The sequence below is a fragment of the Salvelinus fontinalis genome, chromosome 17 (genome assembly GCF_029448725.1).
Source record: "Salvelinus fontinalis isolate EN_2023a chromosome 17, ASM2944872v1, whole genome shotgun sequence".
Taxonomy (NCBI): Eukaryota; Metazoa; Chordata; class Actinopteri; order Salmoniformes; family Salmonidae; genus Salvelinus; species Salvelinus fontinalis.
The window spans coordinates 43,528,818-43,547,650 of NC_074681.1; the positions used below are offsets into that span (position 1 = coordinate 43,528,818).

The 18,833-nt window shown below is 41.5% G+C and overlaps 1 protein-coding gene across 2 annotated transcripts in view; it reads left to right on the forward strand.

Moving 5' to 3' along the window:
* The window catches only part of asap1a (ArfGAP with SH3 domain, ankyrin repeat and PH domain 1a), a 175,273-nt gene that overhangs the window by 110,978 nt on the left and 45,462 nt on the right, over window positions 1-18,833 (forward strand). For both annotated transcript variants that reach the window (XM_055867562.1, XM_055867563.1), the window contains exons 10-12: window positions 6,954-7,054; window positions 8,387-8,456; window positions 8,678-8,765. In XM_055867562.1, coding sequence (XP_055723537.1) covers window positions 6,954-7,054; window positions 8,387-8,456; window positions 8,678-8,765 — 259 coding nt within the window. The remainder of the gene's footprint in view (window positions 1-6,953; window positions 7,055-8,386; window positions 8,457-8,677; window positions 8,766-18,833) is intronic.

Below are 18,833 nucleotides of genomic sequence, written 5' to 3' on the forward strand. Positions count from 1 at the left end.
GAAGCCACTGGTTACAGGCAACATATGTACCGAGCTAAAGGCTAGAGCTGCTGCTTTCAAGGAGCGGGACACTAATCCGGATGCTTAGAAGAAATCCTGCTATGCCCTCAGATGAACCGTCAAACAGGCAAAGCGTCAAAACAGGACTAAGATTGAATCGTACACCGGCTCTGAAGCTTGTCGAATGTGGCTGGGCTTGCAAACTGTTACAGACTACACAGTGATGAGCTAAATGCCTGTTTTGCTCGCTTCGAGGCAAGCGACACTGAAGCATGCATGAGAGCACCAGCTGTTCTGGACCACTGTGTGATCACGCTCTCCATAGCCGATGTGAATAAGACCTTTAAACAGGTCAACATTAACAAGGCAGCGGGACCAGGACATGTACTCAGAGCATGCGCGGACCAAGTGGCAAACTTCTCTCTGACCGAGTCTGTAATACCTACATGTTTCAAGCAGACCACCATAGTCCCTGTGCCCAAGAACGCCAAGGTAACCTGCCTCAATGACTACCGCCCTGTAGCACTCATGTACTGTATGTGGCCATGAAGTCCTTTGAAAAGCTGGTCATGGCTAAAATCAGCAACATCATCCCGGAAACCCTAGACCCACTCCAATTCGCATATTGCCCTGACAGATCCACAGATATCTCAATCGCACTCCACACTGCCCTTTCTCACTTGTACAAAAGGAACACCAATGTGAGAATGCTGTTCATTGACTACAGCTCAGCATTCAACACCATAGTGCCCACAAAGCTCATGACTAAGCTAAGGACCCTGGGACTAAACACCGCCCTCTGCAACTGGATCCTGGACTTCATGACGGGCTTCCTTAACAGCTTCTACCCCCAAGCCCTAAGATTGGTGAACAATTAATCAAATGGCTACCTGGACTATTTGCATTGCCCCCACACCCTTTTTTTACACTGCTGCTAACTCGCTGTTTACCCCTACCTACAGTATATTATATTACCTCGATTTACCGGTACCTCCCTGTATATAGCCTCATTATTGTTATTGTTACTTTTTTTTAAACTTTAGTTCATTTAGTAAATATCTGCTTAACTCTTATTTTCTTATAACTGCATTGTTGGATAAGGGCTTGTAAGTAAGCATTTCACGGTAAGGTAATTAATTCGGTTGTATTCGACGCGTGTGACAAATAAAATGTGATATGATTATAACCAATTTTACGAGGGCATGTCATTTCATCTTCTGCTGACAGTAGGGCCTGCTTCGCTCCATCTCCTGACAGTGGAATGAATCAGTCCAACGAATCCACGCAGTCTTAACCAGTCTACTCTGGAAACTAATATGACATCTGTGATGATTACTCTTCCGATTCTGAGCCTACGACTCAGAGGCCTAAATGCAAGAAAAGATAGAACGGTGCACACTGAGCAGACGCAACGGTCAGACAGGAGGGAGGAAGGGACGGCACCGTTTGGACAGAACAAGCCGGTGACAATGCTACGGGCTGATTATCATCACTGAGAGAGCAGGCCCTACCAGCTTTCGTTGTTTGTGACATGGACATGCCCCAGCTGGTGCCGTTGTGTAAAAACGCACCATGTAAGCATAAGCTGACAATAATTTACTATTTTTAACTGCTGTCATATCGACACTTATATTCATTATAACGTCACTATTGCTTTTGTGCCGAGTTTCACTATTTATCAAGCACACTTAGCGCTTATAATGATATTTAGGCTTCTGACGTTTTCATCATTTGACTGTGCATTTGCTGACCTTTATAAAAACGTACGCTGTTACCGCATTCCAACACGTATGCTTTCTGTTTCATAGTTGTACGACAGGCACAAATAAAATGTATTGAACACATGAAATTGTGTTTTTTGTTTTAGTTTGTACATATAGCCTACAGCAGGGGTCTCCAACAGGTCGATTGCAAGCTACCAGTAGCTCACAGCCCACCTATGAGTAGCTCGCCAAGCAATTCTGAAAGTACATGGATTTTTTCATTTGTTCCATCACAAACTGTCATAAACCTAAATCTCCCGCCTACTATCCAATCAAAGCCACATTATCCCACCCCTGCTTAGCCACTATTAACTTAAAAATCCAAACGTAACAGAATATCTGACAATTCATTTCCATCAATATTGCCCCTGTCTGTTTGGTGCACGGGTTTGTTTATCACTTTGTATGTAGCCAGTTAGCGATGCTAATGAGAACAGTCTTGTGGGTAGGCAGACTTTCCCCAAAAACCTAAATGTTAAAGGGGAAGTTCACTCAAAAGCACTTCTGGGCCCTTTATAACACTTGCTTGGCTGTTTGTCAGTACCCCAGACAGTTTTTAGGTCCATTGTTTGAGTATTTAGAGTATTCTGTATTTTATATGAAAATGTAAAAATTTCTGAAATGACCTCAAATAAATTTAAAACAGTGCATTTATTGTTACATAAACAACGATTGGTGTCTTGGCATTAATTTGCCAAATACATGTGTTTGATGTAAAAAGTTGTGCTAAGGTCTTCCATATAGACTGTAATCTGGTAGATACTCTTCCTCCTGGTTCTAAGATGGATAATTACAGGATGCGGGACGAAGGAGCATCTTACTATTGGTCTTCAAGTAAGGAAATCAGAATGAAAGGAAGTAAACAATGAGATGGTATCTAGTTAGGCTAGCGGTTAGTAATCTCTGAAGTAAAGTAAGGCAAATAACGATAGTAGTCGAGTAACTGAGTGATGTTGGCCAAAATGAAGTGCAATAATGTTCCGGTCAGATAAATATACACACATACACAGATGATCAAGGACTACAAAAAGAAAACCAGTCACGTCACGGTCACCGACGGCACGCTTCCAGAAACTAAACACCTTCTTTGCCCGCTTTGAGGATAATACAGTGCCACAGTCACGGCCCGCTAACAAGGACTGTGCCCCCCCCCCCCCCCCCCCTTCCTTCTCCGTGGCCAACGTGAGCAAAACATTTAAATGTGTTAACCCTCACAAGGCAGCTGGCCCAGACATCATCCCTAGCCGTGTCCTAAGGAGACAGATTGGGAGACAGATTGTGGATAAGGCCCTGCAACAAACTAGTGTCCTGTCCAGGGGATGTACTTGTACATCAAGCTACCTCACGTTTTAGAAACAGGTGATATGATCCTGCACTAGTGTCCATTCTGGCTCGGACAAGGCTACTTACAGTGCATTCAGAAAGTATTCAGGTCTCTTCCCCTTTTCCACATTTTGTTACGTTACAGCCTTATTCTCACATTTTTCCTCGTCAATCTACGAACACTACCCCATAATGACAAAGCAAAAACAGGTTTTCAGTCATTTTTGCAAATGTATTAAAAATAAAGTATTCAGACCATTTGCTATTAAACTCAAATTTGAGCTCAGGTGCATCCTGTTTCCATCGATCATCTTTGAGATGTTTCTACAACTTGATTGGTGTCCACCTGTGGTAAATTCAATTGATTGGACATGATTTGGAAAGACACACACATGTCTATATAAAGTCCTGCAGGTGACAGTGCATGTCAGAGCCAAAGCCAAGCCATGAGGTCGAAGGAATTGTCCGTAGAGCTCCGAGACAGGATTGTGTCGAGGCACAGATCTGGGGAAGGGTACCAAAAAATGTCTGCAGCATTGAAGGTCTCCAAGAACATAGTTGCCTCCATCATTGTTAAATGGAAGAAGTTTGGAACCACCAAGACTCTTCCTAGAGCTGTCCGCCCGGCTTAACTGAACAATCAGGGAGAAGGGCCTTGGTCAGGGAGGTGACCAAGAAGCCGATGGTCACTCTGACAGAGCTCTAGAGTTCCTCTGTAGAGATGGGAAAACCTTCCAGAAGGACAAATATCTCTGCAGCACTCCACCAATCAGGCCTTTATGGAGTGGCCAGACGGAAGTCACTCATCAGTTAAAGGCACGTGACAGCCCACTCGGAGTTTGCCAAAAGGCACCTAAAGAATCTCAGACCATGAGAAACAAGATTCTCTGGTCTGATGAAACCAAGATTGAACTCTTTGGCCTGAATGCCAAGCGTCACATCTGAAGGAAACCTGGCACCATCCCTACGGTGAAGGATGGTGGTGGCAACATCATGCTGTGGGGATGTTTTCAGCGGCAGGGACTGGGAGACTAGTCAGGATAGAGGGAAAGCTGAACGGAGTAAAGTACAGAGAGATCCTTGATGAAAACCTGCTCCAGAGTGCTCAGGACCTCAGACTGGGGCGAAGCTTCACTTTCCAACAGGACCACAACCCTAAGCACACAGCCAAGATAATGCAGGAGTGGCTTCGGGACAAGTCTCAATGTCCATGAGTGGCCCAGCCAGAGCCCGGACTTGAACCCAATCTCTGTAGAGACCTGAAAATAGCTGTGCAGCAACGTTCCCCATCCAACCTGACAGAGATTGAGAGGATCTACAGAGAAGAATGAGAGAAACTCCCCAAATACAGGTGTGCGTCATACCCAAGAAGACTCAAGGCTGTAATCGCTGCCAAAGGTGCTTCAACAAAGTACTGAGTAAAGGGTCTGAATACTTATGTAAATATAATATTTCATTTTTTTGTGCAAACATTTCTAAAAACCATTTTTTGCTTTGTCATTATGGAGTATAGTGTGTAGATTGAGGGGGGGGGAACGTTTAATACATTTTAGAATAAGGCTGTAACGTAACAACATGTCAAGCACTCTGAATACTTTCCGAAAGCACTGTCTCTCTTTACTTTACCCCACATTTAGTTGACTTTTCATTGTCTTAAGCCAGCTTTAGATAAGTCAGAGTGGCCAGTGCTGTACCATGCTGGTAGCCAGTGTCAAGTAACCCCTTGCTGGGAACCAGTGTTGTGCTACACTGACTGCTCAGTCTAATGTAAACCTGGTTTGTTTTGAGCATGTGTCTTTAGATGGATGTGTCTTTAGATCATGTTGTTTTATTTTTTATTCACTGCTATATTTATTGTGGGGGGGGGGGGTGATGCACTGAGTACAATCCAGGGGATAACACTTTAAAGCCATTCCACTTGTTTCCAACGTGGTCCCTGATGGAACAATCTTCTTTTCCGGAGCCCGTAACCATACAGTATATCCTTGGTGCAGGGTGTAATGGTCCCACAAGGAAAACCATACCTTACCCTACTGGTATTCAGCATCCTTCTGAAAATAGTACAGTATAGATCTGATTTAGCCATAGTGGTTCTCGGTTTTAAAATGGTGCCCTCTTTATTAATCAGGATTTACCCACCATCACATCCCAGGCAATCCGTTCAACATCGTTTTACGTCCCCTCAAGCCTTAAAAGCAGGAAAAATATTGTTAAATATAACTGTTAAAGCTGCAGTATGTAATGTTTTGGGGGATCTGATCACATAAATATAGACATGTGAGTTATAGATTTGTTATTGAAAGCAAGTCTAAGTGGCGGTATATCTGTTCTGTGCTCTATTTAAATGCTTACCGTTCTTAAGTTTTGTTTTTGTGTCTTTTCGGTTTTGTACACCAGCTTCAAAACAGCAGAAAATAAAATATGTTGGGTTATGGAAAATATATTTCACAGCGGTTTAGATGGTTCAGTGATTCTCTACCCTATACTTGCTTTTTTTCATCACATATTCTGAAATTAGACAAGCTATAAACATTTTAGCAACCAGGAAACGGAGGGATTTCTGCATAGTGCACTTTTAAGGTGTGGATATAGGCATCCCGTATTGCCTTTTATAGCAGCCAATTGCCTGAAGTGGTATTTTTCCTGAAATGAATAATACTAACCACTCTCTGTATTTACTGTTTTCTTGATCAGGGGTCTCCAACCTTTTCTAGCACGAGGGCTACTTAAAAAGAATGTCGCAAGCTACACATTTATTAAAGAGCTCTTCTCCTGTCAATACACCTGGTAAAATAGAGGTTAATAAAACAATATTTGGCATGACAGGCCCCATAAAATTATCTTACGTATTTTTCCGATTTCTGTTCCGTTTTATTTTTCCCGGTTTTAGATTTTTCATATTACAATTATTCATAGACAAACAATGAAAATGTATGTTCTGAGTCCATGTCTATGCTTAAGTCACACCAGAAGACAATTTTTGAGGTTTGGAAAAAAATAATTCCCTGCTTCTAGCAAGAGCGGAATGTGTTGGTCTAATGGTGATTCTGCTGTTAGGCCTACTGCTGCAACGTCTCATGGCAAAGTTAGCAAATTAATGGCCACCCAATTGATATAAATAATCATAATATAGGCAGCCTACTTTGCAGTTAATGTTTAATTGAGAAGGTTTATGGAGAAAGTCTTTGTCTACCCAAAACACAGTTATCATTAGCATCGCTAACTGGCTACATACAGAGTGATAAGTGCGAGCACCAAACAGGCAGACGGGGCAATATTGCTGCAAATTAAATTGTCAGATATTCTGTTACATTTGGATTTTTAAGTTAATAGTGGCTAAGCAGGGGTGGGATAGTGTGGCTTTGATTGGATAGTAGGCGGGAGATTTATGTTTATGACAGTTTGTGATGGAACAACTGAAAAAATCCATGTACTTTCAGAATTGCTTGGCGAGCTACTCATAGGTGGGCTGCGAGCTACTGGTAGCTTGCAATCTCCCTGTTGGAGACCCCTGTTCTTGATACTTCAACATTGGGGCATTCTGACTTACTGCCTGTCTTCCCTTCACTGCATTCTCTGACTGAAGTCTAGGAGAGTAAGTGCTGTCCCCTCAATAATAATCATTGGCTTCCTTTATTTTGTCCTGTAACCATTTCTCAGTGTGTTTGTGATTATTTGTGATTTATTTGTAAAGTAGTGTCTGTCTCTGGTCGTGTGTCTAAAGGAGTGTGTCTGTAAAGTAGTGTCTATCTCTGGTAGTGTGTCTAAAGGAGTGTGAGCATGTAAAGTAATGTGTCTGTGTAAAGTAGTGTGAGCATGTAAAGGAGTGTGTCTATGTACATTGAACCCTGTGACTGGGTCTTTCAGGACTCTCAGAGCAAGCAGAGTGGATACAGCATGCACCAGCTACAGGGGAACAAGGACTTTGGCAGTGAGAAGAAGGGCTGTTTGATGAAGAAAAGTGATGGGTGGGTGAAAGAGTGGATGGATGGAAGAGTGGATGGATGGGTAAATTTGGAGATGTGGTGATGTGAACGGTGACTTACAATACAGTGCCTTCAGAAACTATTCACACAGCCTGAATTACCAATTTGTTAAAGAGAGCTTTTGTGTCACGGACCTACACACAATACCCCATAATGTCAAAGTGGAATCAGGTTATTTTGAAAACTTTTATTTTACAAATGAATTTGAAAAGAAAAGCTGAAGAGTCAATAAGTATTCAACCCTTTTGTTATGGCAAGCCAAAATAAGTTTGGGAGTAAGAATTTGCTTAACAAGTCATATAATAAGTTGCATGGACTCACTCTGTGTGCAATAATAGTGTTTAACATGATTTTTTTTAATGACTACTATAACAGTTTTGACTTGTTGTTTGTTAGGGGTGTCTACCAGAGAAAATATAGATTTGTCCTTTTTGTTTGAGAGGGAATGAGTACGGACTCATTCCCTCTCAAACAAAAAGGACAAATCTATATAAGTCTACACCAACTTGCATGTTCCTTGGTGAAAGAGTGGGGTAACATCTCACAGCAAGACCTGGCAAGTATGGTGCAGTCCATGAGGAGGAGATGCACTGCAGTACTTAATGCAGCTGGTGGCCACACCAGATACTGAATGTTACTTTTGATTTTGACCCCTGCCCCTTTGTTCAGGGACACATTATTCCATTTCTGTTAGTCACATGTCTGTGGAACTTGTTCAGTTTATATCTCAGTTGTTGAATCTTGTTATGTTCATACAAATATTTACACGTTAAGTTTGCTGAAAATCAACGGAGTTGACAGTGAGAGGACGTTTCTTTTTAACCTAAACCACAAGGCCAAATATACACTGGAATTGCTTACCAAGACAACAGTGAATGTTCCTGTGTGGCCTAGTTACAGTTTTGATTTAAATAGGCTTGAAAATCTATGGCAAACAGGTGTGCAAAGCTCTTAAAGACTTACCCAGAGAAATTCACGTCTGTAATCACTGCCAAAGGTTATTCTAACATGTATTGACTCAGGGGTATATACTTATGTCAGTTAAATATTTCTGTTTTTAATGTTCAATAAATTTGCAAATATTTCTAAAAACATATTTTCACTTTGTCATTATGGGCTATTGTGTGTAGATGGGCGAGATTTTTTTTAAATCAATTTTGATTTCATGCTGTAACACTACAACATTTGGAAAAGGTCAAGGGGTATGAATACTTTCTGAAGGCACTGTGTCAGAGTTTGTTTGTCTGTGTTTACATTTGTAAGATTAAGAAGTGTAAAAAATATTATTCCTAAATGTATTCCCTTTTTTCCTAGGTTACGGAAGGTGTGGCAAAAGAGGAAATGTTCTGTGAAGAGCGGCATTCTCACTATCGCACATGCCACAGTGAGTAGTACTATATTGCACTACATTACCCATAATCCACTGCAACCAATGCAACACAGTGAGAACACTGTTGTACAGAAGCCAAATCCTACCGGACAAAAATAATTTGATACCAACGTTCTATCAACATGTCATGTCTTTTCAAAATACTGATGTTCAACAACTGGCTGATAAATTCATCCTTTAATTTCGTATGTTATTTATCTCGGTCTGTCATCTAGTCTAACCGACAGCCGGTGAGACTGAACCTTCTGACCTGCCAGGTCAAACCCAGTGGGGAGGACAAGAAGTGCTTTGACCTCATCTCCCGTGAGTTCCTATAATATCATATAAGAATAATAGAATGTATAATATATGATAATGTATTCCCTATAATATCATATATAGATGACATGATAAATTAGCAGATAGTTTTATTAATAATTGACTCCATAGGAATGGAATCGACCGTCTGCACCAGGCCTGGGTTGAATACTGTATGTCAAATACTTTCACATACTTGATCTGTGCCTAATACAATGCAGTAATAGTTGTCAAAATCTTAGCTAAGTATTCGTAGCTCAATAGCTAATCATAGTGCACCCCCTAATCGTAGCTAGTCATGAAGCACATCAACTTTTTTGAAGGAGAACATAATCCCTTAGAATATACTATTTCTTGGTAGCAGTGGAGTGACGGAGACATACAAGTGAGAGGGGTAGATGAGATTAGAAGAGTTGTAAAATCTTGTGTAATTTGGTCAGCTGCGTGATTAACTTCTGTGTTCATACGTGTTAGAAATTGAGGCTCCACCCCACTGAACTAATGCTGCTCGGATCTCGCGCATTCCATTCCATCCACCCTGGTAGATTATCTTGGTCTACACGCAGAATCTGTCCACGGGAGATTAGTATAGTTGAAAGTGAAGGTCTGGTGCCTGAGTTTGGCTGACTGGTACCATCAACTCTACCACATGTAGGGCTGGCTCAGTAATTGTATAATCTTGTAATCAACGATTATGGATGAAGAAAAGAAAATAACTTTCAAAACCGCTTTAATAATACATTCATTTTAGAAAATATATTTTTTTTAATCCATTTTATTATTTTCAACTAGATATACTTGACTCAATAGCAGAACTGTAAATGAATGATTATGAACAATTGTTTTGCTACGTTAATTAGTCTATATCAAACTATATCTCCAATCTCAGGATCAGGAACAGGATCCGACACCTCTACATTTTGGACTGTTTCATGCCGAAACCCATTTGCCAGGATCCGTTACCTCTCTTGGCATTATTGTAGTTTGTTTTACTGTTTGCAATGTAGAAATGATAATAAAATCAATCCGAGGTAATTCAAATTCCATCCTATGTAATTATCCTGCCCCCTTAAAAACGAAATGTGAAAACGTGCCTGATATTTTATGAATTGATTTATGTTGGGCCGGCGCAACATTGGAGCCTTTATAGACCAACTTGTAGCCATTGCTGTGGTGAGACAAAAGGGTGCCTGTTTCTCTCACAGAACTGGAATGAGATTCACTTTCTATTATCTCTCTCCCGCTCTGCTCTGATAGACATGAGCCTTCAACTCTCATCTCTCCAGCGTTGCATTTCACCATTTATTTCCTTATAGAATCATGCTGGAGGTGCCGCAGTAACCCTGATAAATTGAAATACATTTGCCAAAGCTATAGTTACTGCTGTCTGTTATGAAATAATTCAAATGAATACACCAGGACTTGACCTATAAGTTAGTCACAGAGGATCAATAGCTTAAAAAAATTACCTAGCTATGGATTGTGTGCAGCCCAATAACAAGGCACGCCTACAGTCTGTGAACAGCATGTAGACAAAATATTTTGCAATATTTCAAATACAATTGCGGGAAAACACAGGTTTGAAAGCAAATGGCTCCTGCTGAAAAGAGAAGACTAATCTGTCTGTAGGCTACCAAATATGTTCCAAATAGGCCTATTGAGCCTATTTTGGCACTAGCGCATCGGCCACCGCAGGTGAGTGAGCTGTGCATCATTGGGGGAGTCAGTGAAACTTTATAGCATTTTTAGGACTATAATTTCCTCCTCATATTTTAGCTTACAATATGTCTCTACACACCTAGGCCTAGGATATTGATGGATTCAAGACAAGGTCATTATTATTGAGCTCAGATTTTCAGTTTGTCAGTGTCAAAGTAGCCTATCAATGTTATAATTAGTAAGGAATTAAAAGGTATTCTGCTAGTCTCCAGTCATGTAAAAGGATGTAGAATTGCATGAAATGTGTTTATAAAAGGCCACATTTTTTTCTGGGACCTACAGTGCCTTCGGAAAGTATTCAGACCGACCCCTTGACCTTTTCCACATTTTGTTACGTTACAGCCTTTTTCTGAAATGTATTAAATTGTTTTTTCCCTCATCAATCTACACACAATATCCCTTAATGACAAAGCAAAAACAGGTTTTTAGACATTTTTGCAAATGTATTAAAATAAAAAACATATCACATTTACATAAGTATTTAGACCTTTTACTCAGTACTTTGTTGAAGCACCTTTGGCAGCAATGACAGCATCAAGTCTTCTTAGGTATGACGCTACAAGCTTGGCACACCTGTTTTTGGGGAGTTTCTCCCATGCTTCTCTGCAGATCCTCTCTAGCTCTATCAGGTTGGATGGGGAGCGTCGCTGCACAGCTATTTTCAGGTCTTTCCAGAGATGTTTGACCGGGTTCAAGGCTCTGGCTGGGCCACTCAAGTACATTCAGAGACTTGTCCCGAAGCCACCCCTGTGTTATCTTGGCTGTGTGCTTAGGGTCGTTGTCCTGTTGTTGAACCTTCCCCCTAGTCTGAGGTCCTGAGCACTTTGGAGCTGGTTTTCATCAAGGATTTCTCTGTACATTACTCCGTTCATCTTTGTCTCGCTCCTGACTAGTCTCCCAGTCCCTGCCGCTGAAAACATCCCCCCAGCATGATGCTGCCATCACCATGCTTCACCGTAGGGATGGTGCCAGGTTTCCTCCAGACACTTGGCTTTCAGGCCAAAGAGTTCAATCTTGGTTTAATCAGACCAGAGAATCTTGTCTCTCATTTCTCATCATGGACTACAGGAGACAAAACAGAGAGCATTCATTTTCCTTGCCATGCACATCACTGAGGACCTGAAATGGTCTCACCACACCGACACCGTGGAGAAGTCGCAACAGCTCCTATACAGCCTCAGGCGGCTGAAGAAATGTGGCTTGGTCCCTTAGACCCTCACAAACGTCTACAGATGCACCATTGAGAGCATTCTGTCGGGCTGCATCACCACATGGTTTCATCAACAGCACCGCCCTCAACCGCATAGCTCTCTAGAGGGTAGTGTGGTCACTGTTACAGTGCTATTTGTGTTGTTAATTGATTTCGATGTTGTCTTTTTTTGTAATATTTTAATTATTTGTGCACTTGTTTGACATTGTACTGCGTTGTTAGGATCTAGTAACAGGAGCATTTAGCTTCACCCGCTATAACATCTGCTAAACTGTGTATGCGACCAATAAACTTTGAATCGAAACTGCATCTTTCAACAACAAAAAATGTGCAAACACGTTGGTCACCAGTAACTTGATCACCTGATTAAATAGTTGTAGCTAAGCCCTAGTTGTTAGTTAGCTAGTTTCACACAGTGACTGGCTCAGAGCTAACAAGCAAATGGACAAATTTACTTTAGTTTTTGTGCACATTCTCAAACTCCGTAAATACGGTTCCTTCAAGCACAAATTCCTTGGCTGTAAAATTGCGCGACTTAGACTTCCTCAGCAAAAAAACGTTTAAATCAATTATGGATTTATTGTTGTAGCTTTTATTAATTCGGACTATTTTGAGGGTGAAATGTGACCCGTTTCAGGAAACTAGACGTATGTTGCAAGCCACGACTTCACAGGAGGTGCTGTTTGAACGTAAAAAATATATAAATGCATTTTCTGGCAGAAATGCCTTCTCCAACATGTGAACTTTCATGTGCCTTAACAAAATTTTATGTCATCTGTAAATACGAATTATGTTGTTACATTTTGAGCCTAGTTGGTGTAGCCAAAGAAAATGTGAGAAACCTTCCTGCTAGTCATGATTGGCTGAGATAATGCGTGCCGAGAGATGAGTTCCTCTCCAATATGTTTCAATGGGCATTTACCATCACGAATTTGACATGCTCAAAAAAATTCTGATTCTGGTTCCTCTCCATTGTTCGTTGGTGTTGATTTCAGAATGTCAAATTGGTGATGGTCTATCACTGTTTAAACATATTGCAAATGGACAAATGTCATCCAGCAAGTCAATGTCCATCAGTCAAATTGATATCATTCTGCCACCAAACTGATACCATCTGACACCACACCACATTGGAACCGGTGTTTTTCTGGATCAAACGCAACAAATAAATGGACATTTTGGATGTAAATGGACGGAATTAATCGAACAAAAGGACCATTTGTGATGTTTATGGAACATATTGGAGGGCCAACAACAGAAGCTCGTAAGGCATGAATTATATTTTTATTTCTGCGTTTTGTGTCGCGCCTGCAGGGTCCTCAGATAATAGCATTGTTTGCTTTTGCCGAAAAGCCTATTTGAATTCTGACATGTTGGCTGGATTCACAACCAGTGTAGCTTTAATTTGGTATCTTTCATGTGTGATTTTATGAAAGTTTGATGTTTATAGTAATTTATTTGAATATGGCTTTTGACCAAGTGAGACAGTAGCGTCCCGCCTAAACTCAGATTTTTGGATATAAATATGAACTTTACCGAACAAAACATACATTTATTGTGTAACATGAAGTCCTATGAGTGTCATCTGATGAAGATCATCAAAGGTTAGTGATTAATTTTATCTCTATTTCTGCTTCTTGTTTTACTCCTCTCTTTGGCTGTAATAATAGCTGTGTTTTTCTGTGACTTGGCTCTGACCTAACATAATCGTTTGGTGTACTTTCGTCCGTCGTAAAACCTTTTTGAAATCGAACACTGTGGCTGGATTTACAACAAGTGTATCTTTAAAATGGTGTAAAATACTTGTATGTTTGAGGAATTTCAATTATGGGATTTATGTTTGGCGCCCTGCAGTTTCACTAGCTGTTGACGAGGTGAGACGCTACCGTCCCACGTACCCTAGAGAGGTTAAACCATAATAAAAACATAAAACACGTAGTTACGTTCTAGCTGTGGGTCCAGTTCTGACATTATGTGTAGGCCTAGCTGAGGCGACCCCGAATCCCAAGTTTTGGCTCGATAGGTCATTTGGAGCCCGAGCAGCTACCTTAACCTCTACCGAACACCCCGGGTCCGGGAACACCCCCCACCCCCCCCCCCCACACTGATTAGCATCGCTAGCATAGCGTCACAATTAAATAGTAGCATCTAAATATCATTTAATCACAAGTCCAAGACACCTAATGAAAGATACAGATCTTGTGAATAAAGCCACCATTTCAGATTTTTTAAATGTTTTACAGGGAAGACACAATATGTAAATCTATTAGCTAAACACGTTAGCAAAAGACACAATTTTTTTACTCCAACAGTTTTTTCCTGCGTCAGTAGCTATCACTAATTCGACTAAATAAAAATATATATAGCCACTAACCAAGAAACAACTTCATAAGATGAAAGTCTGATAACATATTTATGGTATAGCATAGTTTTTTTGTGAAAAATGTGCATTTTTCAGGTATAAATCACAGTTCTACATTGCAGCTGCAATCTGAAATAGTGCCGACGCAGCCAGAACAATTACAGAGACCAACGTCATATAACTAATTACTTATCTTAAAACGTTTCAGAAAAATACACAGCGTACAGATATTGAAAGCCCAACATCTGGTGAATCCAAACAATATTTCAGATTTATTAAATGTTTTATAGCGAAAACAAAATGTAGCGCTAAATTAGCATAGCCACGCCAGCCAGAACCAGCTGGGCGCCCACGACCAGTTCACATGCACGACAGATATATGAAATAACATCGTAAATTGGGTCTTACTATTGCTGATCTTTCATCAGAATGTTGATCAAGGTGTCCTTAGTCCTGATGAGTCGTTCAATCCATTCACAATGGCAACTTTCCCTCTTCATTTAGCATAGGTACTGGTCGACTGGCACGGATCTGTCCAAAATAAAAAAAGTCACAGAACGGAACACGGCAAAACTCCCGAAAAAAATTCTAATAATCTGATTAAACTATATTGAAAAAACATACATTACGATGATATGGTCACATGTATCAAACAAACTTCGAGACGGAGATAGTTTTCATCCGTAACGGCAGCAAAACAGTAGACAATTGCACCTCCAAATCGCGCGATTCAGAGAACCGGAAGTTGTCGGTCACGCCAAAGAAATAGGTCTTATTTCAAGTCAGTACAAGATAAACAAAACATTTCTCCTCTGACGTCCTCTTGACACCCAGAGGAAGACGAATGAAGTGTGTTTCGGGTCATAGGTGGCGTGACCATATATAGGCAGAGCGTTGAAGCGAGCATACACATCTTGCATTCTTCTTCTTGGTCAGGGAAAGTGCTGTCAAATGACTTCTGTTTCACTCAGAGACAAAATTGAAACGGTTTTAGAAACTATAGATTGTTTTCTATCCAATAGTATTAATTATATGCATATAGTAAGAGCAATAATTGAATAAGAGGCAGTTTAATCTGTAGAGCAAATTATGCTAATGCGAAAACAGCACCCCCTGTATTCTCAAGAAGTTAATTGGTGCTGAAAATGCACATTTTCCGGGCGTTGCTACGGGGTCCTTGAATGAGCCACCGGACAGAAACGTTAGGGTCCGTCTCTATGGGCCGAGGCGGTTTCAATGCACCTAGTCTTGCGACTCTGGGACTTTTCTAAATGTCGTAATTTTTGTGATGGTCAAAATGAATTGAAGTTATTGCAAATGTACGAGGCTGTTTCTCGGTCTGAGAACCTCCTAGAGCCACATAACTCACCGTGTACTATTGACTTGAACTCTAGTTTCCAAAGTTTCAGAGTTCTAGGTCTGACGGTTCTTTGATAGTTCGAACGAAGGTAACTATTGCAGGCTCTGTGTGGCTGTAAGCCCCACACTGTGTCACTCCATCCTTGCTGTGTGTGTGTGTGAGATTTTCTTGGGAGAAATGACTGATTTACAGTTCATGAGGATTGCCTAATTACACACATGAAGTTTTGTAAAGATCTGACTCTTTTAACCCTTTGAAACAGCCCCTATGACCCCAATTTAAGGCACTTCCGGTTGGCACAGGAAGCTGAAAGTAAACATATCCTCATTCGGGTAAGCTTTTACAGAATTTGAATCAAATCAAATCAAGTTTATTTTATATAGCCCTTCGTACATCAGCTAATATCTCGAAGTGCTGTACAGAAACCCAGCATAAAACCCCAAACAGCAAGCAATGCAGGTGTAGAAGCACGGTGGCTAGGAAAAACTCCCTAGAAAGGCCAAACCTAGGAAGAAACCTATAGAGGAACCAGGCTGAGGGGTGGCCAGTCCTCTTCTGGCTGTGCCGGGTGGAGATTATAACAGAACATGGCCAAGATGTTCATAAGTGACAAGCATGGTCAAATAATAATCAGGAATAAATGTCAGTTGGCTTTTCATAGCCGATCATTAAGAGTTGAAAACAGCAGGTCTGGGACAGGTAGGGGTTCCATAACCGCAGGCAGAACAGTTGAAACTGGAACAGCAGCAAGGCCAGGTGGACTGGGGACAGCAAGGAGTCATCATGCCCGGTAGTCCTGACGTATGGTCCTAGGGCTCAGGTTCTCCGAGAGAGAGAAAGAAAGAGCGAAGGAGAGAATTAGAGAGAGCATACTTAAATTCATACAGGACACTGGATAAGACAGGAGAAGTACTCCAGATATAACCAACTGACCCTAGCCCCCTGACACATAAATACTGGAGGCTGAGACAGGAGGGGTCAGGAAACACTGTGGCCCCATCCGATGATACCCCCGGACAGGGCCAAACAGGAAGGATATAACCCCACCCACTTTGCCAAAGCACAGCCCCCGCACCACTAGAGGGATATCTTCAACCACCAACTTACAATCCTGAGACAAGGCCGAGTATAGCCCACAAAGATCTCCACCACAGCACAAACCAGGGGGGGCGCCAACCCAGAATTCTGAGTTTAAAGTCTTTACGTTAAGAATTGACTGATTTACAGAGGGTTGAATGCAGTGATTTTCACAAACTGCAGGTTTGGTACATCAAAATACCTTTAGGGTGAATTTAACCACTTCCAGTTGCTCCAGGAAGCTTAGAATCAACCAAGATATACCTCATAGTGGCCTGATGGATAGTTCTCGAAGACAGGTTCATAAGACATTCATAACCCACATAGGCTTCAGGTTGAATTTAGGGGGGCAGGCAATGTATTCCTATGGGGAGAGAAGTCATTGTAAACTGTGAGGTGAAAAAAACATGTTTTCACTGTTAAGGGTTAATGCCACATGGTCAAGCTTAGGCTTGCACAGATCAGGAGGACCTCAGGAACGTCCCTGAGGTCGAATTGTGCTTCTAACCCTAACGGTTCACCCAAAAGCTCTTGAAATGTAGGTCCAGGCTTCGTTATGGGCTTACTTTTTTCACGGTCGCTGCGCTCAGACCGAGCGAGCTATGGTCAAGCGGGGCATCTCGTTGAACTCGGCACAGCCTAGAAATTATGGTAATGCCATTGCAGGCTCTGTGTGTCTTTAAGCCCCGCACTGTGTCACTCCATCCTTGCTATGTGTGTGTGTGTGTGATTTACAGTTCATGAGGGTTGCCTAATCACACATATGAAGTTTTGGAAAGATCTGACCTTGTTAACCCTTCGAAACAGCCCCTATGACCCCAATTTAAGGCACTTCCGGTTGACACAGGAAGCTGAAAGTGAATACATATCCTCCTTGGGGTAGGCTCTTACAGAATATTGAGTTTTAAGTCTTTACGTTAAGAACTGACTGATTTACAGAGGGTTGAATGAGTGTGTGTGATTTCAGATAATCGCAGACATCTCGCAGAGCTCCGAAACCCACCTTAACGGATTCGTCTGAACACGCTGCAGCTGGATCTAACTTTTTGTGTGATTAAACACATTTCTTTGAGCATCACCAATTGTACATTGTAAGATTTCTCTTAAATTAGATAAACAGCTGGTTCTTTTTTTGCTGACACCGTAGGTTCATATACTTTGACGTGAAGCGGTCAAATTAGAGCTCTATTTTCATTTTTGACTTTTAATCCCAGAAAAATGGCCTTAACTCAAAAAGCGTTGAGGCCTCGACGCCATCTTGTTTCTGGGCTAACAGCCCATTAGTCCAAACCTATGCTCACCAAGTTTCGTCTTCGAAGTCTTTTTCGTTTAGAAGAAAGGGCCATGTCGTGATTGGTGATGTTTTGTACATTTGCAATAAGATTTCATTCGCCATCTGGTGGAATTTACCGGGACATTAGAAAAATGACAAAAATTTGAAAATGTTATAAAACGGAAACCAAATGTCCGAGAGACTTCGTTCGATGACTTCCCAGAAGATCTGTCCCCGGTGCACGGCCCGCCACCGTCCTCGAATTTTACAAACATTCGCGGACGTCTATTAAGGGACCGTACATTTGCAATATGGAGTTTCTCATCGATCATACAGCAAATGCCGAAAAGTGCCCTTCATGTATGCTAAGGCGCAGTCATCAACTACATGAACATTTCTTTACCAACTATGATGATACATACATCCATACATTAACACTCAAAAGTTTGGACACACCTACTCATTCAAGGGTCTTTCTTTAGGTGTGTACCTGAATTGTGATAACTGCAGTGGCCAAAACAAGAACAAGTTTGTGCTCTGGTATTGTGCCTGGCTGCACCGACTGGTGCTTCATCCTCATCAAGCAGCGCTTTAGAAAGACCAGAGTGAACACTTTGTCTGATATTGCTGGTGTTGTGAAGGACAGCACTGTGAGAGGGGCCAACATCCCACAGCTGGTTGGACTGGAGGATGGTACGATGCCGGTGCAAAGCTATGGCTGGCAACAACACCTCACTCCATACTTCACGCCGCTGCCACAGATCAAGCAGTACCAGCACTTCAGGTAAAAAATAATTTCCATTGTATGAGGTTATTCTTATCTAAACTTGGGAGGTGAATTGATGTTGTGCAAGGTTGTAATGTTATTTCTTGTTTTACAGATTCGATGCTCTGGAGCCTGGTGTTGTTGTCACCAAGGAGTGTTCAGACTCAGTCGGGACCAGGTTTCAGCTGCTGCGCAACGCTCACATCATTGCTACCTTAGATGATCTGCCTGGACTGGACACAGCTAGACAAACGTATCTTTTGAGAAGATCAGGGATTTTTGCGTCGAAGAGGCAATGGACATCACA